Source organism: Syngnathus floridae, chromosome 6 (genome assembly GCF_059516105.1).
Source record: "Syngnathus floridae isolate MCC-2025c chromosome 6, RoL_Sflo_1.0, whole genome shotgun sequence".
Taxonomy (NCBI): domain Eukaryota; kingdom Metazoa; phylum Chordata; class Actinopteri; order Syngnathiformes; family Syngnathidae; genus Syngnathus; species Syngnathus floridae.
The window spans coordinates 8,541,350-8,567,419 of NC_142418.1; the positions used below are offsets into that span (position 1 = coordinate 8,541,350).

At 40.3% G+C, this 26,070-nt stretch overlaps 2 protein-coding genes across 7 annotated transcripts in view; both read left to right on the forward strand.

The window, feature by feature from the left end:
• The window catches only part of ferry3 (FERRY endosomal RAB5 effector complex subunit 3), a 10,375-nt gene extending 7,691 nt beyond the window's left edge, over positions 1-2,684 (forward strand). For all 3 annotated transcript variants that reach the window (XM_088379572.1, XM_088379573.1, XM_088379574.1), the window contains exons 14-15: positions 1,058-1,176; positions 1,330-2,684. In XM_088379572.1, coding sequence (XP_088235698.1) covers positions 1,058-1,150 — 93 coding nt within the window. In that variant the 3' untranslated portion in view covers positions 1,151-1,176; positions 1,330-2,684. The remainder of the gene's footprint in view (positions 1-1,057; positions 1,177-1,329) is intronic.
• Positions 2,685-4,514: 1,830 nt separating this feature from the next.
• On the forward strand, positions 4,515-25,687 carry LOC148396391 (solute carrier family 45 member 3). Of its 4 annotated transcripts, XM_088378668.1 has the most exons (7): positions 12,021-12,534; positions 13,968-14,219; positions 16,921-17,238; positions 20,359-20,549; positions 21,824-22,487; positions 23,007-23,272; positions 23,361-25,687. In XM_088378668.1, the coding sequence occupies exons 3-7, from the start codon at positions 17,091-17,093 to the stop codon at positions 23,829-23,831; spliced, it is 1,740 nt and encodes a 579-aa protein (XP_088234794.1). In that variant the 5' UTR covers positions 12,021-12,534; positions 13,968-14,219; positions 16,921-17,090; the 3' UTR covers positions 23,832-25,687. The 4 variants fall into 4 exon arrangements, with proteins under 4 accessions (XP_088234793.1, XP_088234795.1, XP_088234794.1 ...); XM_088378667.1 differs by lacking the exons at positions 12,021-12,534; positions 13,968-14,219 and adding an exon at positions 4,515-4,674; XM_088378669.1 differs by lacking the exons at positions 12,021-12,534; positions 13,968-14,219 and adding an exon at positions 10,525-10,547.
• Positions 25,688-26,070: the final 383 nt, after the last annotated feature.

Sequence of the window (26,070 nt, forward strand, 5' to 3'; positions counted from 1 at the left end):
AGGTAACATCAGTCCTCATGGCCACTGCCATCTTGCACAGGAAATTCATGCCAGTCACTATTTAGTCTTCTAAGACTATCTTGCATTTGCTATGTGGAAACAAATCGTCGTTGAGTAGTGTGAACAATAATCGGACGACATTAAATGTCTCGTTGACACGAGTGAATGCACAAACTCCCTTTTAATTATTGGCTGCCAGAAAAGCGCTCTCTTAATTCAACCAAAACGTATACCGAAGGTGAACACCTGGCTTTGCAGCGCATAACTTTTGAGTGTTTAAAAAGCTTGCCATAAATAATAGCTTAGTGAGCCTTACTTTGTCTTGAGCTGTGTTTACACTATGTGATATATGCAAGCTTTGACATTCATCCGCATACATACGTGACAAGCATTGAAATTTACACGCAGCTGTCATTACTGACGTACGTTTACCTTGAATTCCACATCCCATTGTTTTGTCTTAACAGCTGAAGAATGTCACCACAAGGTTCAGATGCTTCCGCGCGATTTGGCTCGACATTCTCCAAAATTCATTTGGACTTGTCCGCCTTGTGACACATGACATTTTATTTTCGGCTTTGCAGAATGTTTATACCTACGGGGCTGTGTGGTTTGAGAGACAGCTGAGCCTATAGCATGGAGTCATGTTGACACCGTAAGACTATAAAACCAGAGGCATCAAAAGCTCCGACCGAATCAGCTTCCTGTCAGCTCCACGCTCAGACAGGATTGGAAATAGCTCAACCGAAACAACATTGTGCCTTCAAAGAGACTAAATATACGCCGTGGTGTTGTATGTTGACATGTACGATCAATACTTAACATTCTCATTTGACGGGTGCTGTCTAGTTTTGTTGGAGTCATAGCTAACGTTCAACATACTCATAACTCACCCCGACAAGGAAATACCTTCATCTTCAGTGCATCTTATCACCTTCTCACACACGATGCAATTTTGTCATGGCTAATATTTCATCTTTTTAGCTCTACTGCCGAATACCTGTTCCTCATTTCTCATTGGTTGTTTATGTGTGTGTGTATGTGTTTATGTTGACAGAGTATTTCAGAGGAAATGTTTTATCAGTTAAGCAACATGCTGCCTCAGATCTTCCGTGTCTCCTCCACGTTAACGCTCACGTCGAAGCCGTGATGGGTGAAGATGAATCATACTTCAAGGTGCAGCACCACAGTCATCGTCTCTTTACTTCTTTTTAAAGTTGTTGCTGTGTTTTTATTATGACATTTGGTGGGGGGGGTGTTAAGCGCTTATGGAAAAGTGAGGAACTTTAATCAATTTAATAAGTTTGTTTATTTGTCTTGTCTTTAAAGCTGCATATCTTAGTGAAAGACGACTGGGTCCCGCAGCGCACAGAGCAGCTGCTGCAATTATCATTTCGAACCTCCAGGGTGCAGCGCCACCGACAGATTTTTCTGACATCAGCAACAAACCCCGGGAGCTCATGTCATTTCCTCAGAGCAGCACTCTGTAGCGTATTCTGTTTGTTGGAGTCGCAGTTAGAATGCTGCATCGACTGATGTGAAGTGTTATAGTTGAATCTTGCCGCTAGGCAGTGTAAATAACTACTGCCTTGGAAGATGTCTTGAATACTAATACAGTGGAACGAAGAAAGACAAGTCAAAAGTGCGGCTGGTTTTAAAATAACATGTAACAAAGTGCAAATTACAATAATCATTTCCATAGTCAAACCGTATTTGTCGCCAAACCTTTATTAACAGTTTTAGTTAACATTTAGTTTTTCACCATCATACAATTTGGCCGTTGCACGAGACGTGATACTTTGTGAATAGTGGAAAGCTTGCTAAAGGCAGCAGTCATGGAAATGTATACCTGTAAATAGGTGAATGTCCACACAGTGAAAGTAAAAAACACAAATTGTGTCTTGGCTGCTTAGTACATGAAATATGACTAAAGCAACAAGTTTTCACCAATAATAAATGAAGAAACGAATATACGCCGCTAAACTCTCTTGTCTTCATATGAAGAGACTCAAGTAGAAAAAGCTGTAACCGCCGTCTGCATCATCATATTGTCACAACATTCTTTTGCTTTAACATTCTTTGGTGATCAGCAGTAAAAAAATATTTTGAAATTATAAAAAGTCCAAGTTGACAATAGATTTTAGGTTTCATTATGCAGCGAGCAACTTCTATTTTGCACTTATTTGATATTTAAGTGTATGCACTGGTAATAAAGGTTTCCTGATGGATGTGATTTCACGCTGCAATATAAAGAGAGGTAGCATGTGCTCACTCAGTAGCAGAGTTTTCTGACTTGTCAACTTTGTAGCTCTGGGGTGAGTTTAATGGTCTGGTTCTAAAAGTAAGCTGTCATGGCTGTTACACTGTAAAACATGTTTATGTGGTATATTGTGGCTTTTCTCACCTTGCAATGGCTGCTCAAGTGTGCCAGCTGGCTTTATCACATCAGGCATAGCTCATGCTGTCATGGTTTGGTTCATTCACATCTTGGGGAAGGTTTTCTGTGGAGATGAGTAATGCCAACTCCTAAAAGACCATTTGCACTGGTGCAAAGATGAGCAGTATGCAGCTTTTTAATGCTGCATTGCAGTGAGCTGGAGTATCACTTAAGTGTGTTTGGGCCCGCCTCTCCGCTTTCATGACAGCAGATGGCACTGTTCTTGAATGCAAATGTTTTTTTTTTTTTTTTAAAACTACGGTACTGCATTTGTTTGTCTTACACCACACATCTGCAATTCATCCTGATGACAGTCTTATGGTTTCTATGTGTTCTGTTTGATTTTGTAAAACGTTCTTGTAAATGTACTTTTTAATTTAAAAAAATACTTGAACAGCAAATTGTAAATTTCTCAGTTTCACATTGTAGATGATTCACATTTTTGTCATCCAGCAGCGTGAAATTTGTTGAGTTGTCCAAGGGCAAGTATTTTGCATCTGTCGATTCAAGATGATTTGTAGTCACCGGAAGAGAATTCAACCAAAAGCTGCATCACATCTTTCTTTTGATAAACACAGTGAGCAGGATGTGCAGAGGAAATGTCCTAACCTCATGTTATGAAAGTGTGCAGTTTATCACGCTTGCCATGTTGAGAACCGATTAAATTGTATGTTTTGCACAGAGTTCAACATTCTTCGAATTTGTCTCGGTGGTATGAGGTGTTGGGTTTCCTTTAACGGTGTTCATTCACTCTCTTCTATACAAGAGCTAGTCAATTTGTCCTCCCAGTGCTGATACTCTGCTTGGAAAATGATGAGTGAAATCTTCCACCATACGACACCTAATATGTAATTAAAGTAGCCTCAGAAGATTATGTTGACAAAGTATCAAAAATAACCATGACCCAACTCCCATAACCTCCATTGAAACTAATTATTTTCCCTACGTAAACCCAGCATTATGGTGAGGTCATTTAAGTCCATGACAACATGAAGCGTATGATCATCTTTTTAAAGTATTAACATTTAAAACATTGGGAATGAGGTGTCTCAGGACAGAAATCGGACCCAGTCAAAGATGTCAACAGCTTGTCCCATAAATTTATCTATGCGTATTTGGCAGGGCGTACAGAGAAACAAAGTCTCCCAATCCGTCCCCTCTGCCCCCCCCCAGATAGAAATAGGATTTTAATTCTCTCTCTCTCTCTCTCTCTCTCTCTCTCTCTCTCTCTCTCTCTCTCTCTCTCTCTCTCTCTCTCTCTCTCTCTCTCTCTCTCTCTCTCTCTCTCTCTCTCTCTCTCTCTCTCTCTCTCTCTCTCTCTCTCTCTCAATTAAAATCCTATTTCTTTTTAACATGTTATAGCAAGTTTTTCCAAGCTACCCTTGAGTGCATCATGAACAATCTGCATGCTGTACAGTTTTTATTTCATAGCTTTCACAAAATAATATGAGTACTCAATTGTTTCAATAAATTTGAAACAAGGCATCGTCCTAATTTCCAACCCAAAGTATATTGCAGACCAATTAAAGGACATCAAAGATTATGAAAGTGTTTTAAAATTTGCCTCTTTAATAAGACTACGGTTGTAGAATATCGTTCTTCTCCGAGCGTCATCATTCGTCACAGCCCCCTCCCTTCAAGACTATGTTGCTGCTGTCCAGATTCCAGCGAATCGATCAACAAACCAATCAATCCAACAATCAACGATGGTTGACAGCAGCTTTTTTCTTTTAGTCATCAGCGGAAACTAAGAGTAGTAGATTGCTCAGATATTTATACTCAAATTTAGGGAGTAAAATTAAAAAGTCCTGCACGAAATATTTCTTTCAAGGTTCAAAGTAAAGATACATGGGGGAAAAAAATCAACTTCACTGTAATTCTGATTGTAAAGTCCTCAAGTTCTGCTTGCTTCTTCACACGTCAGAGACGTTGCTATGTTATTTTATAAAAACAAAGATCCACCATTCTTATATCATGTTGAGTTGGCTTTAATATAGCAAGGAAAATGAATGAATTAATAATCTGTCGTGATTTTACAATTCGGTGATGTTGATTTATTTTGAAAGTAAAGAGCGGAAGTGGTACGTTTCTCCCTCTTCTGACTTTGAATGTACTTGTCAGTCACAGCTGGCGAGTTGGCTGGCCCCTAAAGTTAAGCAAGATCGGTGTGTGTATCGGGATCGACCAAGTCGCTGCATGGATTTCTCAAAGCCAAGCTGATGTGAACGTAACTAAAGGTGAGATTTACGTTTTCAAACACCCCTCATTCTTTTTATCTTTGATTTGCAAGCGCTGTGATTTGTTTTGTCTTATTTATCGTAAGTGACGCTCGTATAAACGAAGCGTTGCTAAGTTGGATGAAACTTATTCATTGTACGCGGCTGTTGGACGACGTCTGACCCTGACGAAGCCTGGCTCTTATTTACTTCTGCTACAGGTTACGCGACCGAGAATGAAACCATGAGATTTGATGAGCGATTTTGTCGCGTAGTATAGAAGGGGAGGAAAGATGTGCATCGGTTAGCTTCGGTCCAGCGGCGTGGTGCTTTTTGGAAGCAACCCCCTCCCCCTCCAGTCTGCGTCAGTGCGCCTGGCTCTCATCCACGAACTATTTTGATCGCACAAGAGTATTACAGTGTCATTATCTTCACTGACTAAAAAGGCGCTTCTGTCGTAGCGACCTCCTTGTTAGTTGTGCGTAAACGTTTTTGGCGCTGTGTTGTGACACATGGAAAACACGAGTGCAGGAAAGGATGGAGTTTTGGTCACTGTCTGGAAAGTCGCTCCCTTCTTTGCTGATTGTGATGATGACTAGTTGTGCAACTAGATAGCAATGTTTTATTCATTGTTAGTTGTTGCGTAAACGTTTTTGACGCTGTGTCAAAACCCTGTTGTTGTGACACATGAAAACACGAGTGTAGGGAGGAATGGAGTTTTGGTCACTTACTGGAAAGTCGCTCCGTTATTTGCTGATTATCATGATGACTAGTTGTGCAACTAGATAGCAATGCTTTATTCTTAGGAGAAGTGATTGATCAACCACTGCGGTTGCAAAATTTCTAAGAAATTAAATAAAATTTAACAGCAATTACCAATGCGATACAACACCCAATCAAGATGCTGTGTGATTCATCACAGTAAGTTGTATTAATTATTCACCACCACAAAAAACTTTCTCCAAGTATACTTTTCAGTTTAACAATACTTCTGTAAAATATCTGACTCACAATTGGCCATAATGAATGCGGTATTATAACATGATGCCTCATTCCAATTTGAAGTAAATTGATTTCATTCGTTTATAATTCCGTGATGACCCATATACCAACTGTGGCACGTCAGAAAAAAGAATCTGAATTTTGTCACTTGAAGCATGAAATGTGAATCCATCTTAAAATAATTTTGAAGTGCATATTTTGGCTATAATTTTAGAATTTTGTTTCTATATTAAATGGTGGGAGCTTTCATGTTCCCTTTTTATCTCCCTGTTTTGTTACACTAACCATGGAAATACTGTAGCTGCACTACACATATCACAATGCTGCCCAGTGTCTTTCAACAATGCATAGACTATCAAATACTGTTTTTGTACTTTTTTTTGTGGAGTTCCAAACATCTTTTCTTCCAAGAGTCAACAAGTTTCCATCCTTCAAGGACAAACACAATCCTCCTTTCTGTGACAGTCACCATTATAAAAGCTTAACTGAAAAAGTAATGAATGTTTGAACAATTTCTTACTATTACAGGAGAAATTTGGCTCATAAGTACCACAGGTGACAAGAAATTCAGAAAAAAGAAGTTAACCACAGTAATGAAATTTAAAAGGCTAACCAGTCACACTAATAACTTAAAAAACGGGTAACTGTTCTCCACCACTCTTAGATGCTCCCTAACCAAAAGGTACACGAGATATGTCAGACTGGATGATCATTGTGATTTTGATTGAAGGTCCCTCCGAGGATTGAGGTTGTTTAGCAATTATACAAATATCAATCTACTGTAGATTAGTAGATTAGTTTGGACAAGATATGTGCTCAAGTATTGTCTGTAAATCTTTGAGAATATTTTGTCAGTTCTTGTTTAACACATCAAGATGTGTACTATACAGAGCAGTTATTATTTTTGTACAGCAACTATAAAAATAGGCATTTTTTGTTTTTAATTATACTAAGGCCCAAGTTAGAACATTGTAACTACGGATACATTTGCATGAATTCCTATCAGTGTTTAGGTTGACCTCTCAATTTAAATCGCCATTCATAGACAAACATTTTCCTTCAATTTCCTTTGGTACATTTCGTTTAGAATCAACACTACCTTGAGAAGCAGAGTGGAGCAAAATGTCATAACAAATGTCCTGACAAAAGAACATTTATTGTTACCGTGATAGCTCTGCCATTAAAAAATACGTCGATCTGCCCACTCTGTTCCACTCTCCATGGACCTCTCAAGAGGGTTATTCACCCGAGCCGACAACATAGGCTTTTCTCTATTGTCCACTTTGGACCATACGCTGAACTCGTCCTTCTTGTATTACTGAATAGTATAAATAGTACCTTTTGTTTGCTTTGATAGCTCCACAAACTCAGCTTTGTAATTGAATAGCAGAAGCATAATAAAACATGTACGAACTGTGCACCCAATTCCATAAAAATTCTTAAATGGATATACAAGTGTATAAAATAGTCAATCGTAACAACTAACTCAAACAACTAACAACTTGTTGAAGCATGGCAATTTGGCTTTGAAGTTTTTTTTGGTAAATGTTATTTACCGTCCTACAAATGTAAAATGAATTTACCTGTTTCAAAGCCTGCAAAAATAAGAGCATGACTTACTCTTTATTTATTGCCTCCAATGCCTTATTGCACTGAGGAGCAATAACAGTGTGTACTATATTTGTCAGTTGTCTGGTGGTGTCACAAAATCCAGCTGTGGAGTTAATAGTTGAGAACTGAAATGCTAAGGCTAAACCAGCTGGCTGTCGTCTTATGGCTGTCTTCGAGTCAAATACAACCCCCCAGCCCAAAGCAAGTGCGGTGAAAATGGCACACCGTCGAGGAAACCAAGCTACTTAAGCGGACTAAAGGCTTAGCAGTTTTAATCACTTGTAGGCACTTAACTAAACTTTGTGGAGGAAGATTTGTTGTGTTTTCCACATGAAACTGGATTCTCAATTGAAAAATAAATGCATGCAATTTTCAAAATCACGTGGAACTTTTTCCGTGTTTGCTCCGACAGGACCGTTTTATTACGGATATATCACTTTTTTTTTGACTGATCGATGTTCTTAATCCTTGAGTAGTTACTGATAACAAGTAAATGATACCACAAGTACTTTGGATGCACAAAATTCCAGTAGATAAATTTAAATCAAAACCTTTCTTTTTTTTTCCAATGAAAGTCAGCGCAGTTAGTCTACAATGGACAGTTAAAGCACATAATAAAACACAAATCCCCCTGAGTTTAAAATTTCCCTGAATTTAGGATTAATTTGTAATACATTAACAAAAATGCTAAATGAAATGAAAAATTCCCAGATTTTTTTCTATTTGTTCGAAATAAATTAAAGTGCAAAATAAAACAGGTTCAACTGTTAACTATGACACTATCAAGTTGGAAAATAATCATGTAATATGTGTCACCTATACTAAGGTCAAGTGTGGGAGTCGAGGTCATCGTGAGGTCTTTCTCGGCCAAAGTATTGTTTGCTGCAGTTCCTCTGGCAGCAAGTGTAGCCATAAACAATCACAGTTATGTTATCTCTCCAAGACACCCCCCCCCTCCATGGTAACCATTCAAGACTCTTTGTGGGAATGCACTCCCCACCACCACCATGTCATGATAGGCAAGAAGCAATGCTGCACAACACTTTCCTGCATTCTTGCAATGTTGTTGACCCATAATAGACATAATAATGTCTTTCCACTTTCCAACTTTCGATCTTTTGCTCTCTTCAACTGCACCTCTTGCAAAGGAGAGATCATTGCTCATAAGTTCAAACAGTAATTTCTTCCAGCTGAGATTTGAGGCTTTAGTGTGACTTAAGTGATATATTTCTTCTTTGGTATTTGGTGATTTCCCGATTATATGACCTCAGGAGGAGCTCCACTGGGATGTACCACTGTTGGTTATCTCACTGGTAAATTAAACTCAGCAAATTGCTCAGATCCGTTTGCTTTCTTCTTACAATCTCTTTAACCTGGCAAATCAGTTTGCCCCGCTTTTGCTCTTGAAGCAAGTATTTTGCTCTAGCTCCTAATTGCATAAATAGTGAGATCATTTGTTGCGACTGGAGGGGGAGTAGTAACCGTTAATCAAAAGCAAAACAACACCAGGAAGATTTCCTCTCATAAGTGCACATGAGGCCACTAAGCTCTCTCAGTGCAGGAAAGGGATGAATATGTAACATTTTCATTCCTTTTGAATCTTTCATCGATGAGAAGCAAAAATGGTTTCTTCCTAGCTCTGTGCAAGCTGCAAGGCTCAAGTCCAAGCAGCCTCCTTGTAATAGTGCTCTTCAGCCAGCTGGACCAAAGAGAAAGACCTCTTACATGTTCCGCTAATGGGCCAAAGCGAAACGAAAAGATGTCAGCTACCCCGCCAACAAGGAATGTCACCTTTGTGACATTTTTGCCCAGGTTTTTTTATTGGTTGACATTGTGGCCACTTTTTAAGGGTTAGCTAACAACGAATCGTACCTTTTGGCTCCCAATAGCAAAACAAATATTGCTATGCTACTTGTTACTTTTTAAAAATAATAAAACAACTTGTCTTCTTTGTGGAAATGTGATTTACCTGAATAAATAAATATCAGTCAGACGTCCTGCTGGGATTGCAGCCAAGTTAAATTGATGCAAGAGAGCGTAGGTACATTTATCCACTTCGAATGTTTAGTTTGATTAAAGACATGGAAAAAAGGCCTTGTCAAAGTTCAGCGAATCCAACACTCAAAATAAATTCTTCATATTTGAACTAGCTCTAGATTGCTTTTCTAACGAATCCCTTTTGTTGTTGCCTCAAGTAATGTGCTTTTGCTTCACTCCTACCCTGCTCTCCTTCACTAATTCCATTCACCGACACCATTTAGTTCTGCCCACATTGTTCAAGTGTAGATGAGGCCGCATGGTATTGAAAGCAAAACAGCCTCCGGTCCAGCTCTCTTCATGGGAAAGGTGTACAACAGATGGCAGATGAACCTATCACTTTTTTGTAATTCCCCATCAATGAGGAGCACTGCTGAAGGCAGTTTAGGTCAACATAAGGACGTATAGGCCCCGGAGCAAGGATAACACTGACTTGGCCCTCGACATTTTCCCATAGTGATAAGGACTCGTTCGGCCAGATGCTTGCACTGACACACGCTCCTGACCTCTTGTTACACAAGTTTGTAAGGCAGTGCATCAAAAAGAAAGATGCCTCAAACTTCCAGGAAAGTACATCAGCAAAGGGGACAATTGGAGGTTTCAAATGTTCTGCGCTCGTGTTTTAAAGACTGATGTTTTTTTTGGTGCGTATTACAAGGGTTCTCTTTCATGTCACGGATTGAAAGTATGTGGAAAGACCTTTGATATGTGAGCTGTCCTTTGCATTGTGAAAAGATCAAGCTCATGATCTCAGTAAAGCCGGTACTGTCGACCAATCACAGTGTTTACGTGTGGCAAGCTGAGGGGTGCGTACACGTTGGGCCGCAATCAAATTTGTGTTACGCTATTGTTGATAGCAAACAATGTGTTATTTGTGAAGCCGTTTTGGCAGCACGACGTGTCGTGCACGCCTGATTCAGGATGCGTAATTAAAATGGAAGGAATTTATCTTGATTAGTTTTTTTTGTTTGCTGACAGGCGCTTTTGGTTTAGTAGAAGTGATGCTTGATTTTTCCTGTTCTTCCAGAAAGCTTGGCTCCGGCACTTTGCCTTTTATATTGAGTAACTATGTGGACTAACACGTTTTTATGTACCGCCTTGTGTAATTACGACAGGCTACTTAGTCAAAACATCAGGAAGACAAAAGGTGTGCACCAGAACAACCTGTCTAGCATTATTGGGATTAACAAAAGCGTCAATGTCCTTTTTAATCATGTGACTTTTCTGCCGACCTGAGTCGAAGGGTAACTTTTTAACACAATGCAAGCTAATAGCTACATGTCTGCTCTCTTTTTAAGTATCTGTGTCACGTATTTACTTAAAGGTTAATTTGTTGTTGAAGCACACAATGAGTGATTGATTCCTCCAATCCAGTCACGGGTGTTTAGTATAATGTGGCTGACATTAAAGCTTTACAAAGTTTCCCTTTTTGCTCTATTTCTGGCACACAATATGGCCTTTTTTTTTTTAATCAAAGCAGGGAACAGTGTGTCATAGCTTTTATGGGTACTGTTGGGTTTGGCAATTGTTGGCGAATGCATGTTTGTGGAAATGGGTGCCATGGAATTTAAACTTTTTTTTTTTTTAAAGAGTGGAACGTGCATGTATGTTTTGACCAAAGCTTGTAATAAAAACGACCAAGTATGATAAATATAGAACCGCACCGCACAAGGGAAAACAAACTAAGTCTTCCTGGTTCTCGGTGACAAATGTGACTATGATGTCAACATGTATGGAGACAGTCTCAATACTAAAACAGCTGAATAATGCAGAGACACCCATGTGCAAACTTGGCGAACCTAACATATAATCCGTGTGCTATTAAGAAATAATTACTCTATGAATGTTCTTAACGCCTTTTCCCACGTCTTCTATAGAGCAGTGTTGCCGTGAGGCGTGGTGCAGTGATTTCTTCTAAGCCTCCACTGATGAGAAAATCTTTTTTTTTTTCCAACCAAGGACATTTATGTTGCATGCCCTTGTTATAAATATCACATTTATACTCGTGTTTGTCCTTGAGGACAAAAGAGGTCATAATCAAGCTTTATCTGTGATTTTCTGAATTCCTTTAATTCTGGGGAAGCCAATCCCACTACTCAGCTGCAGCTCTTCACCCGCACCCCGTCTTCTTATTGATCGGCCTCTTGGCTCTAGAAATGGAGATTCCCGAAAGCCAGTCGTATTGTAACAATATTATTCCCACTCCACTGCCTCGCAGCGCTAACAACCTCCCTTTCAGAGCTCCCTGTGCCCCACATTTTTCTTCCTCTGTATTTTAGTTTGAGATTCACATACTCTAAGTTACAGTAAGTTACGGTACGTATGTATCTCTGCGTCTCTAAGGTACAGTGGCAATACATCTCTCTGATGTAATGCATTTGTTTTATTGTTATGTGTATTATCTGCAGTATTTATTAAGGTATTATCATTGTTTTTTTGGCTGTGGAACGAATTACATGAATTACAGTGTATTCTTATGGAAATATTTGATCCAAGATAGAACGATTTCAACGTACGAAGTAGGTCCCAGAACAAATTTAATTCTTATTTTGAGGTTTGACTGTACATACATACATACATACATACGCACGCACGCACGCGTCCACTCAAAGAGGCTTAGTACTTGCTAAGCTGGTGAAACAGGTTTAACTTGTCCACAGCCACGTGGTCATTCAAGAGTATGACCTTAGAGTTGAGGAGATAGCGATGAAGCAGTAGGCAGTTTGGCATGACACTTAGTCAGTGAGCCCACAACAGAACTTTTAGAGCGTACAAGCTTGTAAAAAGATTAGCTCGGGGGCATGGCCTTTGTGTGGGGTTGTTATAGTATACTTCAATTCTGTTATGGGCTCTTTTTACAAAAACAGGTGTGACTCAAGTGTCTCATTTTCACTTTTGCCGTAAGCGCAGTTTGTATTTGCACACATCCAATCTCAGGGTTCTGGGGCGGGCAACAATATGTTTTGCTGCAAATGAAAACAGAAAAAAGTACGCTTTGGGATTTTTGTAGTTTACAGGTTTATAAGAGGGAATGGGGGAGGAAGAGTGACTAATAAGAGGAAGGGAGGAAAGGGAGGTGATTCAGTAGAGGAGGGAACAGTCGATGTCAACTGATGCAGTATAAAAGTAGAGAAGCTGAAAACCTTAGCCAGGATTGCTCTTTCATTCTTTAGGGGATGATTATCCATTACTTGATGATTATCCATTGTCTTCCTTGGGGACCAGCGAGCGGTGAGTATCATTTTTCACAGTATTTCATTACATTATGTATTACAATCTGGTACCATAAATTCTTCTGTGAATCAGACGTGACTGCTCATCTTTTAACTGATATATATGCACACACATGCTCACATAGAGAACATAAAACCTGTGACACTGGCTATGTAAAACTCCCCTCATATTAATAAACTTAAAAAATATATTTTACCAGAAACGTACAACTACCAGCTATTCACATTGTGGACTTAACTCAATTAGATAGATTATGTACTCCTGTGAAACAAAATTATAAACACCAAACTAACTGCTCTTTTGAAGACACGTAAATGCACCTGATATTGGTTGAATGAAAACCCATTAACTGTTGCATCAGCTCTCGATAGTTCTCGCCATTCACAATACAAATTCTGTAGGGAGCCCGGTTATCAGCCTCATTGATTCACAACAGGTTCCACGGCTCCATTGTGCAGCCCATTGTTAATGTTATTTGCAGATGCCAGCACAATAACTTGCAACTTCCAAAAATGTTGCTGGCCTCAGTCAAAGGTGAGCAGGCTCACATTTATTAGGTCACCACAACTTGGTGGAGGTAGTATTTCTCATGTTCACCTGGTAAATGCATATGTTAAGGTGGTTGTCTCAAGGGTTATGTACTTTAAAAATGTATTCCGTCTGGAAGCCAGCCTAGCACACACATTTTGTGGGGTATGTTTGATGTGCTGTATGTTGTTACACAGTCATGCCAGGGCATGCTAATATGATGTAGTTACTACTAAGGATTCCCGAAGCATTCGTCAGTAAATTCACATTTAACTTCCAAAACACAACTACGGTATGGACATAATGATGCCGAAAGAACTTTGAAATCGGAGCACTCAGAGTAAAAGAACATGACATGTAGGCCACAGCCCCTCAATGGCAACATAATAATAAAACACACATAACCAGTATAAAGGCAGATGGAGCTTGTTGACATTGCCGTCGTTCATAAGCACACAGGCTTAACACACTGTAATGTCCAAATATACTTAAATCCAATATTTGCGCTGACTTTTGTTTTTTTTCTTTTTGATAATGGTCTGCATTCAACTTGGTGAACCTGTTTAGATGCCATTTAGGCAGCAAACCTGTTTGATCGGAATTAATCGCGTTCATCTTGATTTCTGCCGACAACAAAAAACATACTTGAAACATTCTTTGACAGTAGAGCAACAACAACATGATTTGTGTGATACAATTTGACTGACAAATTCAACTTGTAGACAATATTCTAGGGCTACCAAGTAACCAGATAATGTAGCTTTTAATTGGGCTGGTGTGCGATGTATACACAAGCCTATCTGGTGTTATGGGCCTCTGATCTTCATTATGTTGTCTATGATCTGTTAGAAATACAAATAGAAAGCTGTCTAAATTTAAGGTTTTCCACTTCTTTGTACCAGCGATCAGTCCCATGAGAGTGCAGGAACTCCAAAGGGAGGAGCACCTAAATACTGCATGCAGCGGCAGCCATTCAATTTGAGCCAAAAACACAAGGAACCCACCCACCCTGTCACCACAGTCTCAACTGTGGTTGTCTCTGATGTCATCCTAGAGACTTTTTCTCTTCTAAGCCATACTTACTGTTGGAAGATAGCCATATACAGATTATTTGAAGTAAGAGTTTAGGCAAAACTACACATCCTGATATACAGGTAGGTCATTTTCTATCCAGATAATGACATACAGTTTATACCAATAGCACAGTAACTTGGCATGGCTATGTAGCATTTTGTTGTGTAGTAACGGAGACATATCAGAGGCACGAGTATATATTGTATTTTTTGCACCATCAGGAGCTTCGAGTTAAAAGGCACAGACTCAATTGCGGGGGCTATTCTGTACTTAATCCACATATAGGGCGCACCTCATTATAGGGCGCATGCATGCCATGACTTATGGTAAAAAGAAAAAACACAAACGGGGCAAGACGGTGAGTTCGGTTATACGCACTTTAGTCTATTTTTTAACCATGTACTGTACTGTACTCACATTATTGTTAATATTCATACGCAAATTCATCAAAGTGCTCCTCTTCTGTATCCGAATGATACAGTTGGGTAAGTTTGCCGTGTAACATGTCAGGTTCCCTCACGTCATTGTCTTGTCGCTGTCACGTCGCTCTTCGGCAATGACCCCGGCTTTCCGGAAAACTTGAATTGTGCCTCGTAAGCATGTCTCTTTGTCAATGCCATTTTAGAGGGTCCTAATGCTGTTTGCTTTGCACAAAGTATTTATCTATCCATTATGGCGGAGGTACATACTCTACGTATTACGTACAGTTCTCTGATTGGGTTACCGCCTTGGTCTAGATATTTTACGTACAACTGATTGGTTCATCGGGTCTACTTATTACGTGCCTGTAGTGGCACCCACACAACATTTACAGATTTTAGAATTCGGTTCACACAAAAGGCGCACCTTCGGTTTTTGAGAAAATTAAAGGCTTTTAAGTGCGCCTTATGATGCGGAAAATGCGGTACACAATCAGATTCTCTTTTCACTGTTGGTTTCATTTCTCTGTGAGAAAATTTGTCCAAAACACAGCTGGCTCTACAATAGAGTGCATTCACAGAGTCAGATCCATAAAGGCATACTAAGCATAAATAGATTCTTCTTGTTATGGTCAAAGACCAAGCTGATCTCAGGGTTTTATAGACGCGTGTGGAAAAGGAGGGTGCACACAATAAGTAGGCCGGAACTTTTAATGGCCAAACATGCCCAAGGCTGGTCCCCTGATGGGTGTTATCAGTGTGCCCAATTTATTTTCATGTTTGGGAGGAATCTCATCGGACAGATGTGAAATTCTCTGGTTATCTATTCCTCTAACACAACTGTTTAAAAACACTTAACGTCGTCCTTATGTTTTTAAACAAACCATTTTGTCTCGGGATTCATGACTCTTCTGTTAGTGGTTCTAAACACAATGAATCCATGTACAAATTTGGTCAAATTCATAATTTTCTACCAATCTATTATTTTGCCCAATTCCCAGTTATTTTTTTATAACAATAATAATAATAATACATTTTATTTTACTTTCAAGGCACTCAAGGTCGCCATACAGACATAAAATAGCATAAAAAATGACCGATCAAATTATTGAACAACATTGAGTGTTGAAATTGGCTTGCTTTCTTTGACAATCCAATGTTAGTGGCTCAGTTCAACAAACTTCTGGGGGTTCAGTTAGTGTCGTGCTCAGGAGAACATGTGTGACATGGTCACAAGGGCTTGACCACTTGACCACTCTACGTATCACTTGCGCTACCACAGTCACTTGTTTGCCATTGAAAATGTAATTCATGGCATCTTCTTTATTCATCCGACGACGGAAAATATATTTTTACAGCGAACATATTCACAATTTCACGCAAATAAAAAAACAAATTACGTAACAAAAATAATATATTGTATAGTCTTGCAATGCAGTCCTTTATAGTAATTTTTGTCCACAAAAGAGATGATGACATCATTTCTTGTTCCTGGAGAGAACAGATGGGCAGCATTTGAGGAGAAATATCTCACCAAATACAAATATAGCTTCATGTGGTTTCCACGTGAGTCTTTGTGCTCACTTTTCTTGTTCTGTATTATTTTGGAGCTGATGATACATCTTCATCTTTACTTGATTCTTTCTTTTGCCTGTCCTCTTTTGCCTTCGGAGATTGACGAAGTGTTTCTTACCTGGTTGTTAAGTCTTACTGGTTATTAAGTCTTGTACAGTGAAACTTATTAACTTAATTCGGTCCGTGATCGGGTTTGTATATTGCTGGTTACAGCAGAGTGATCACTCTAAACAGGTGAAGTAGAGTGACATCTAGCAGGACTGACTTACGGAGAATGTCACTGGGCAATGATCATCAAAATGATGTAGTTGCCTTCCATCCTGGTGATGAATAGGGTGCACAAAATATAAAGGGAACAGATGTTGTTGTTCACCTTTTGCTCACATGGTGACTGGTTGAACTGCGAAAGACAGACTCTGAAATTACTTCTCGTAGGTGTTTTGACACTTCTAAAAGACAAGCAAAGCATCAGTGGGAGTCAGAATTCTCTTGGCAAATGGTTTCGTGTGTTTGCCACATTGCATTGCTGCAGCTGACTCATCTCTTCGCCGCCTGTTGTTCTGTTTCCTGCTGTCTCAAAGCTATTGGTGAGGAGCTTTGACGATCCATCAAAAATCACACCCTTTTGTTGCTGATTTTGACAATCTCTTGTAAAATGCTGAGATTTACCGCGAAAAGACAGTGACTGGAGCAACTGTTATTTCAAGTCTGCGGCTTGTTTTACAAGAATGCATCACAACATGGTTTGGGTGGAAATTTGATCATTTGATAACTTTCTCCTTTTTAGATCCAGAATGCCGAGAAGACGATGAATTCTCCAAGTGATCGACGACATCTACGCGTCATTGCTGTGGACCGTCCCCTGCGGCCCCATCTGCCTCCCCAAAGTTAAACCCCCACCCAGCTCAACAAGTGCCCATCTCAGAGGGGAGAAGAGGCGAGCCAGCCCTCGTAAATATGCCTGGATGGAGGTCTCAGTGGCGTCTGCTCCTGCTGAACTCCCTTACCTGTGGCCTCGAGATTTGTGTGGCAGCAGGGATCACATATGTGCCACCCTTGCTGCTAGAGGCTGGTGTGGAGGAGCGATACATGACTATGGTTTTAGGTAAGTGGTTACTCTCTTTAAGTGTTAACATTAAGAAGCAAAGCAGTTCTGGTGCTAATGGCCAAACTAGTGCCAGTTCCTCACATTTTACTGACAGCAAAGGAAGAACTAAAACCTCATTCATGGGAATCTAACAAAACAACACTTGAGAAAAAAAACGATGACAGTTGAAAAGTATGACTGAAAAAATATGCAATTTGTCTAACTTTAAGTCTTAATGTGATTAGAGACGTTTTAGTATGGAGGGGCTTTCCAGGCACATTTTCCATTTCATATTGGTCCTCAAACGGCAACATATTCGACATATGTACTACTTTTAGCCATATACTACTACTAAAGACTTGATTTCAAGACTATCCTTCCGAGCGGACTTTGAAAACACTTGTAATTGTCCACCACTCAGTGGGTTAGCGGCTATTAGAAGAGAGCATGACTTTGAATGCATTCTTACATTTTACACTTTGGAATTAACAAGGTTTCAAGTCCAAATTGTACAAATCCCTGAGGTTTGTCACGACATACATTATCAAGAAACATTGAGGAGGCCGACCCTTGAGCTAAGTGGCCGTTTAAAGCACGTCTTTGTCGGGTAAGCGGCGGAGGGAGTACTCCATAAGTGGCCTTCAGGGGAAATGAAGGTCTAATTTACCCTCACAGATTTCAATTGAATATGTAACAACCTATGAACATTTCATCATGCATAAAGCCTCTTGGGAAGCGTTGTGTTTGCGTATGTTGGTGACTGATGAAAGGAAATAGGGCACTTTATCTGCGTAGGGGCTAATACTTAACTGCTCTTAAATCAGCCATGTAAAGGCAAATCGTTTTATGATGTTCTCAGAGGTTGAAATGGGCCTAAGTAGAGATGTCCACATACATTTTAAGGCTGGCTGATCCCTGTTATTGTGACATTATAAGCAATGTATCTGCAATGATTACAATGAAAATAGAACATTCTAACTTTTATTCATTTTCCTGCTCAAAAAATACCTAAACAGGGCTAGTTAGTGAAAATGAACCCTCTTTACTTTTATCCCTTTAAAGCATCTAATTTTAAACTGTCTTGTGCCCGACAGGTTATAGCTGAAGTTAGACAAAAAAACAAATCATGTTTTTGGATAGCTCAAGTATTGTACCTCTTCAATAGTCTACATGCCTTGGGTTTCTCCATTAGCTAAAAATTATTTCATTGGGACGTCCTTTGCAACCAGGCTGTGCTGCAAGGCATTCAGCCTTATTCGACAATCCTATTATTATAATGGAGGGTTTGAGTGTTATTTGAATGAAAATGGATATTGTGTCTCTGGAGGCTAAAAGCCACTTTCCCCCAAGCTAGTGTAAGGTTCTCAAATGGCTTTCTTTATCTAATAGCCATTTGTTGGTTGCTCACTCCTCTGGGTAATATTTCTTTTGCTAATTTACTGTCTCAGGAATGGACTCACTCCTCTATAGAAAATACTACGACTAGTATGAACGGTCATATTTTGTTAAAGATAACATTCAGTGTAGTATTTGTGGTTTGGGCTGGATGTAAATCTGATTTGTGTGTCTAAAAATGGAAACCGTGTGACCCTGAAAGCACGCTGCAGTTTATTTGTGCCTGTGTGCGTTCGTATGTGTAATCACATGCGTTTGTGAGTGAGTGAGTGAGTGAGTGAGTGAGTGAGTGAGTGAGTGAGTGAGTGAGTGAGTGAGTGAGTGAGTGAGTGAGTGAGTGAGTGAGTGAGTGAGTGAGTGAGTGAGTGAACGTGTGTTTTGAGCAAATAGCCTTGTGAACAGCTGTAGCTGGTCAGACATGTTGTGATTGGCCTGCACAGCTGCAGGACGGAGGCGACGACTGGCTACAGTTAACTTGTCTCCTTTACTACCGATCTGCCACTCTCTGTGGTCGACGTACTATTATAAACTAGTTTATACTCTCAGTATTTTATCAAACATCATTTCCCGATCAATTGCTTTTGAGCTGACCTCTAAGTGAGATGCACTGTAATAATATAAATATTTTTTAAAAATCTTAAGAAAGGAGACATTAAAAGGCTTTTTTGGTTTTTTTTTTGTCTTGTATTTTCATTTCATTCAGTGCCCCCCTGAAGTTGTACTGCCCCTGTACATTCATGATAAGATATGTTATGTTTTAACAAAGGGAACTTGGTAGCGCACTGGTTCGCACATCTGCCTCACAGTTAGGAGGGTGCGGGTTTGATTCCACCTCCGACCCTCCCTGTGTGGAGCTTACATGTGTCCGTGTGGGTTTTCTCACAGTTTCCTCGCGGCCGATTGAGCACAAATTATCCTTAGGTGCGTGCGAACGCATTTGTTGCTATAACTGCACTATAATCAAAGCATTAAATAGATGAATAAAAAAATATTTTAAGAAGATTTCACGCCCCGAAATATTTAGCACCACAGATCGTTCTCACGCAAAGGTGTATTTTGATGGAGACATGCTGAAACAAACAAACAAAAACAAATGGTGCCGTAAAGTACCTGGTGTTGGCACGCCTATCTCCTAAAACTTGTTTGACGATGTCAAGGCTGGACTGGTCGCATTCTTTTCTGCTGCCCCAGTCGAGCCAGCGTCTGAGGGTGGGTCGCGGCCCAACATAGTTCTTCCTTGTTGTATATTAAATCCATCAATTACATTTTACCTCAGTATGTCTCTACAAGGAAAAACTACAGGGTACCTTTTTTTGTCAAACTAAAGTTCAAGCAGTTTTTCATATTGCATGGGCATCTAGCTGTGAACGCTGCGTGTGGTGTGCTGTGCTCCAATTAGCCATATGCAGTCATGTGTGGAATATTAGCTGACGAAGGCGTGCCTTCAAGCAGGGGCCCCATCTGTAGGAAGCGTCACCAACGTCAGTCAGTAATGATGGTTATTTTTTCCTTGGTAAACTAGCAATCAGAGAGACCTAAAATGACCAGCAAAAATACTCTACATGCATAAACTGTTCTAATACAGAGAACAAATGATGAGTAGACAAGTTGCAAAGCTGAACAATGCATTTTAACCAATAATCCTTATGTTGCAGATGCTTCCATTTCAATTTTGCATTTTGCCTTATGCTTGGCTGCCAACCGTTGACTTTGCACTATATCCTTTATGCGCTTTATTCACAGGCATTGGTCCGGTTCTCGGGCTTCTGTTCATCCCTCTAATTGGCTCAGCCAGTGACAACTGCAAGAGCCGTTACGGAAGAAGGAAACCTTTTATCTTGCTGCTATCTCTGGGAGTCCTTCTGGCCCTTTTTATCATTCCCCATGCCGACATCCTGGCTGCGCACCTTACCTGGAGAGGACGCACTTTCCAGGTGGGTAACTCCTAATTTGATCAATCCACTCACTTCCTATATATGTAGCTTGTCCCTTATACGGGTCACAGGATAGCTGGAGCCCATCCCAATTGACAGGCGCCATAGGGGGGGGGGGCTGGGCTTGTTCTTAACTGGTCACCAGCCAATTACACAACCTAATTAATGAGTCATAGTAATTTCTTAAAACAATCACTCACTCTATGCTTTTGGTTTTGCCACAGGTACCCATGAAATAATAAATGTAGGTAGGGACTCCACAGTAGATATTGGGGCTTTTGCTTTTGTTGTTGTTGTGTTTAAAATTTAAACCGTTCAAACTGGCAGTGCTGTTAACACTTGTTCCTGTTATGTCACATTTACAAGACATTCACTTTACAGGGACTTCTTTTTGTTTGCGTTCTTCTCTAAACAAAACACTTGGTATGCAGACAAGTGACAGAAATAGTAAATACTGAACATAAAACGTAATGAAATATTCTCTTGCTGATGTTTTCTAATGATGTGAATATTTACCAGGCTACAGTGCAGCAGTAAATAGCAGTGATGACTTAAATTAGACGTCTTGGGCAAATTATGTCTAAAAGATGTGCTCCATTTCAACCTGGTAAATTTGTGGTCTCAGCTATTTCTGCGCCACCCACTAGTTAATGTTGTTTGGGGTCAGACCTGCTTAGCTCATTTTTCACTGAGTAGATTGAAGTCTGATTGGTTTCTCACCCCAAGGGACCTGCGGTGACTTTGAAGCTGTAATGAGACCATTAAAAGTCTATTTTAGTCTGGTAGTAAATCTTCAGCTTTATTTGACTAAACATGATCAAATCAATTATGAATTATGAAGAGAAATGTAAATCGTCTCATGAGTAAAGTAAATAGTTATTTCAGTGCATGTATTTTATTTATTTTAAGTGCTTGGAGTAGTTGTAGCTTATATGCTGTCAGCCACTAAAAATGGATGGCAGCCACAAATTGTCCCCGGGCTGTAGTTTAGACATCCCTGGTATAGCTTGGTCATAAAATGTATTTGTCACTTTCCAACAAAGGCCGATCCTTGTTCTGAAACCAAAGGCCCTAGAGCACAAAGTACCGTCCCAAAATAAACTTGGTAGTGGCCACGGTCTTGGACTAGTTTATTAGGTCCGCATCAATTATGCTCACGCTCAACCAAGCAATCTGCAGAATGAGGGGAAACAATTAAATGAATTTTGTGTGAAATACTTCATCAGGTCATCAAAAGACCCGTCCAACACGATTTCTTTGCTTCTCTGCTTTAGGTGGGTTTCCTTATCCTTGGAGTTGGCCTTCTTGACTTTTGTGGACAAGTTTGCTTCACGCCATTGGAGGCGCTTTTATCAGACTTGTATCGAGATGGGGAGGACTGTAACCAAGCCTTTGCCATGTTCTCCTTCATGGTTAGCTTGGGAGGCTGTGTGGGATACTTGCTTCCTGCAGTCGACTGGAGCCACAGCATGCTCTCTGTTTACCTCGGAGGCCAGGACCGGTGCCTCTTCTTTCTCCTCATCCTTATCTTCATTCCCAGCATACTCATCACAATGAACTTTTCCGAAGATCCCTCCAGCGCCATCAGCGGCTCGCTTGGGGCCGCATCTTTGCTGGAACCGGGACCCAGCGCAATGGAAGCTGGCCAGTGCGGTGTGCCTCGCTCATGCTGCTACCTGCTTAAGTGCAAGTTGAAGCTGCTAAAGTCTGGACCTCTGCTATGCTTGCTGAGGACATGCTGGTCTATGACCCCTGCCATTTATAGGAGCTACTGCCATGTCCCAAGGGTGATGTGGCAGCTATGCGTGGCTCAGCTCTGCAGCTGGATGGCTGTCATGTCCTTCATGCTTTTCTTCACAGTCTTTGTAGGCGAAGGCCTATATGGTGGAGTTCCTAGTGCGGTACCAGGAAGTGTGCCCAGACAACGATATGATGAAGGTCAGAAACACTCTGTTATATGTCTGTTCTGATTGTGCAATCCTGTAAAACCATTGTTACAGTTTTGATATCTAGCTACAAAATGGTTTGGTCAGGTTCAAGTGTCCTTTTGGCTTTAATGTCTATGTTTTTTTAAAGATCAGATTCTTGCTATTTGTTCTTTTGGCAGGATGCCGGCTTAATACTTGTATGGTCAGCCAAGCGGGTCAGACTTTGAGGCACTAACTAATGCTTCCCAATGATTTAATAATGTAAGGTTAATGTGAGGGTTTAAGAAGCTTTTTTAATATCCTCCCTTCCCATTCTCCCTTTCTGTGTATTTAAAGGGTTGACGGGCTCCTAAAGGAACAAAGTGCCATTAATAACCTCAATATTTTAACAGCCGTAGCTAGCATTTGGTTTTCATTTTTTGACACTTTTGAATGTAGCATGTAACATCTGGCTTTCTCATTATCCCATTTAATGACAGCTGGAAGACTTATATCGCCTCTCGTAACTCAACTTATGTTCTTATTTTAGGTATCCGTATGGGAAGTCTGGGTTTGTTCCTGCAGTGTGCTACCTCAACCTTCTTCTCAATGATCATGAGTCGTATGGTTCGCTGTTTTGGGTCACGCTGGGTTTACCTGAGCAGCATGGTGAGCTTTACCGTGTCTGCTTTGGTCATCTGCCTGTCTAAAAGCGTGGTCCTCGTCACAACCATGGCTGCCCTCACTGGCTATGCGTACGCAGCGCTGCAGACATTGCCCTACACACTCACATGCCACTACCATAAGGAGAAAAAGGTAAGCACCCATTGTCATGAAGTTATTTTTTTAGGGAGTAATGTAGCGATCTCGGCCGGCGGTTTAAACATGTCTCGTCCCATTTCAGGTGTATATGCCAAAAAGGAAAACCAAAAACCCTCGCAAAAAAGGTTTTACAGCTCATAGAGACTATTTGAGTCCAGCGGAAGAGGAGAGCGTACTAAATAACACGGCTGGCCCCTCCTTTGGAAACGCCTTCCTCAGCCAGGACATTTACTACTCTGCTCCTCTCAACCCGAACGGCTCAGCTCACAGCTCCACCGGGTCCGACCCGGAGGAGCTGGAGTCGGGATATGAAGACCGTGGCGTGGGCTTGGACTTTGCCATCTTAGACAGCACCTTTCTTCTCTCTCAGGTTATTCCCACCCTCCTCATGGGTACCATTGTTCAATTTGCACAGTCTGTCACCACCTACATTGCCTGCTCTGTAATCTTAGGCATTGTCGCCATCTGTTTGGCCAATCATATTGTCTTTGACCAAAAGGACCTCAAAGGCTGTGACTCAGATGGAAAACCTCTGAGAAAGATTGTGGAGTAATGCTTTTTTTTTTTTTCCTTTTTTCCATCAATGCACTATTGTGTAGTATCCCAGGAGGCCTTGCTCTATGTTTGTGGATTTGCACCTTCACAAAAGTGTGCTGGTATGAGTCTGTGTAAAAAGAGTGAATATGTCATCAGGGATGTGCCGCTAGCTTAAATAGCCACAACGTTTGACAAATTGAAGTTGTGCCCCCCCCCCCCCCCCCCCCCCCCCCCACCAAATGTATACTTTATTCAGTTTTTGGATACATACAGGGTATGAAAATAACAGTCTATCTGGTACAATAACACAAGGTGATGCCAAGTGTGAAAATGGCTGCCTTCTTTTTCTCTCACCAACCACACGCCAGGTGTTAATTTCACAAAGCTATGTGATCAAGGGAATTATGAGATCAATTAACAAATATGGGAATGCTACCAACGTACCACTTGCGAAAATCTCCTCATAGGCCGTTGATCATTTTTGACTAATCAAACTCTTTTCACTTTTAAACATGATGATTATTTGGGAGATTTATAGATCTATTCTTGGTACATATATATTCTTGACATTTCTGCTGTCTCGCCATTGGATATGCTGTACTGTATCTCTATATTGACCTTTGTGGCTCTGGATGAGAGTCAACATACAGTAACCTTTTCTCAGAAACTTGGTGCCAAGGAGGAACACTACGCTAACAAATACGTTCACATATCTTGCACTGCCATGTGCATTTAAACAGGACACCCCTCCCATATAGTGTCAGTTTAAATAATAGTCAAGAGAGCTATATAGTAGATTAAATCATATCCATCATCACTCGTGATTCAAGTGGCATTTTATTAGAACTGTACTATAAATGTCCCTGAAAGTGCAAAAGCGCACTGTTTTATCTCAGGTTAGCTCTTTGTCATTGTGCCCTCTTCTGTTCAATGTCACCGATTATTCCCTGCTGCACCTTTCAACGTTATTATGCCCCATGACAATCAGCCTGGGTGTATCATATGTAGTAGCGCTGTAAATGAAATTCATATATTTCTCCCATTCCTAAAAGACCATATTTATTAAGTGGAGTCAACTATTTGGGTATTGGAGTGGACGTGCACTGTGGAAGGCGTGTGTGTGCGTTGTCATGCACATGTCATGTCATTTGGTGTAATCACCAGGCTGGGTTAACATTTGCGCAAACTAGACCTGTGTATGTTCTTCCTAAGCAGGTACTGTAGATAGATGTTTGAAAATGTTCTTTTCAAACACATGAATAGTTTTGTCCCCGAATGAAAACAAAACCTATCTAGCGGTAGCACAATGGTCAAAAAAAGTGCCTGTATTTTTCTGCCTCTTGCATTTATGTATTTATTTATAATGCCTTTCTTGAGAGATTAGGGCAATTTCTGTGAAAAATTAAATTATTTGTGCAGTTATGTGCAAACCATCCTCTGAGTCCTAACTTATTTTAACATGAAAACGTCACCCATTTGATGTTTTCTTTCACTCTCATTTGCCATTCTGTTAGATCTCTACTATTTTGTCAGCACTTATTTTACTGCCACTAGATGGCTCTTGTTTCATTTTTGAAGGAAATATCTTTTTCCTATTCTTAACTTTAATGGCTTGGAGATGTTCTCAGGCCTCTTATTTCACCCATCTGCCTTGTTGGATTTTTAAAGCCAGTGAAAAGTGCCAATGTCAGATTCTAGAAATGTGTTTTTATAACCATGTACCACATGATAAAACTGATTGTTGTCATTGATGCATGCAGCCATGACAGAGTACTTTATTTTACGGCTGACAGATTACTCTGTAATCCATGTGTGATCTCGCCAAACAGCTTTTTATGAACAATAAAACATAACATGGCTGACAAGTTTTAATTATTTGTTTTCTTATCAAGTACAGATGTGTGACAGTATATGTGGCACATGTGACCATTTGGGTGGAAAGTGCATTGGAGAACCACTGAGGTTCGACCCTATCCACTCTAGAAAAAAAATTAAAACATTCTGGACTGTCATGTCAAGTGTAAAAAGGCGTTCCTATTGTCCAAACGAAGTTTGACTGAGAAAAATTTCTTTAAAATGCCCTCTTCCGCTAAAAGATGTCTTCTCCTTCCAAATTGCTTTTCACTGAAGCTCTTGGGAAAACTATCTTGATAATGGTGCCATCCCTTGGAGATCCCGAGAATTGACTGTTGACCGCTGTGGCCCCACTGACACATGGCCGTGCAGCTGCTGACATTATCTGTTACATGGAAAAG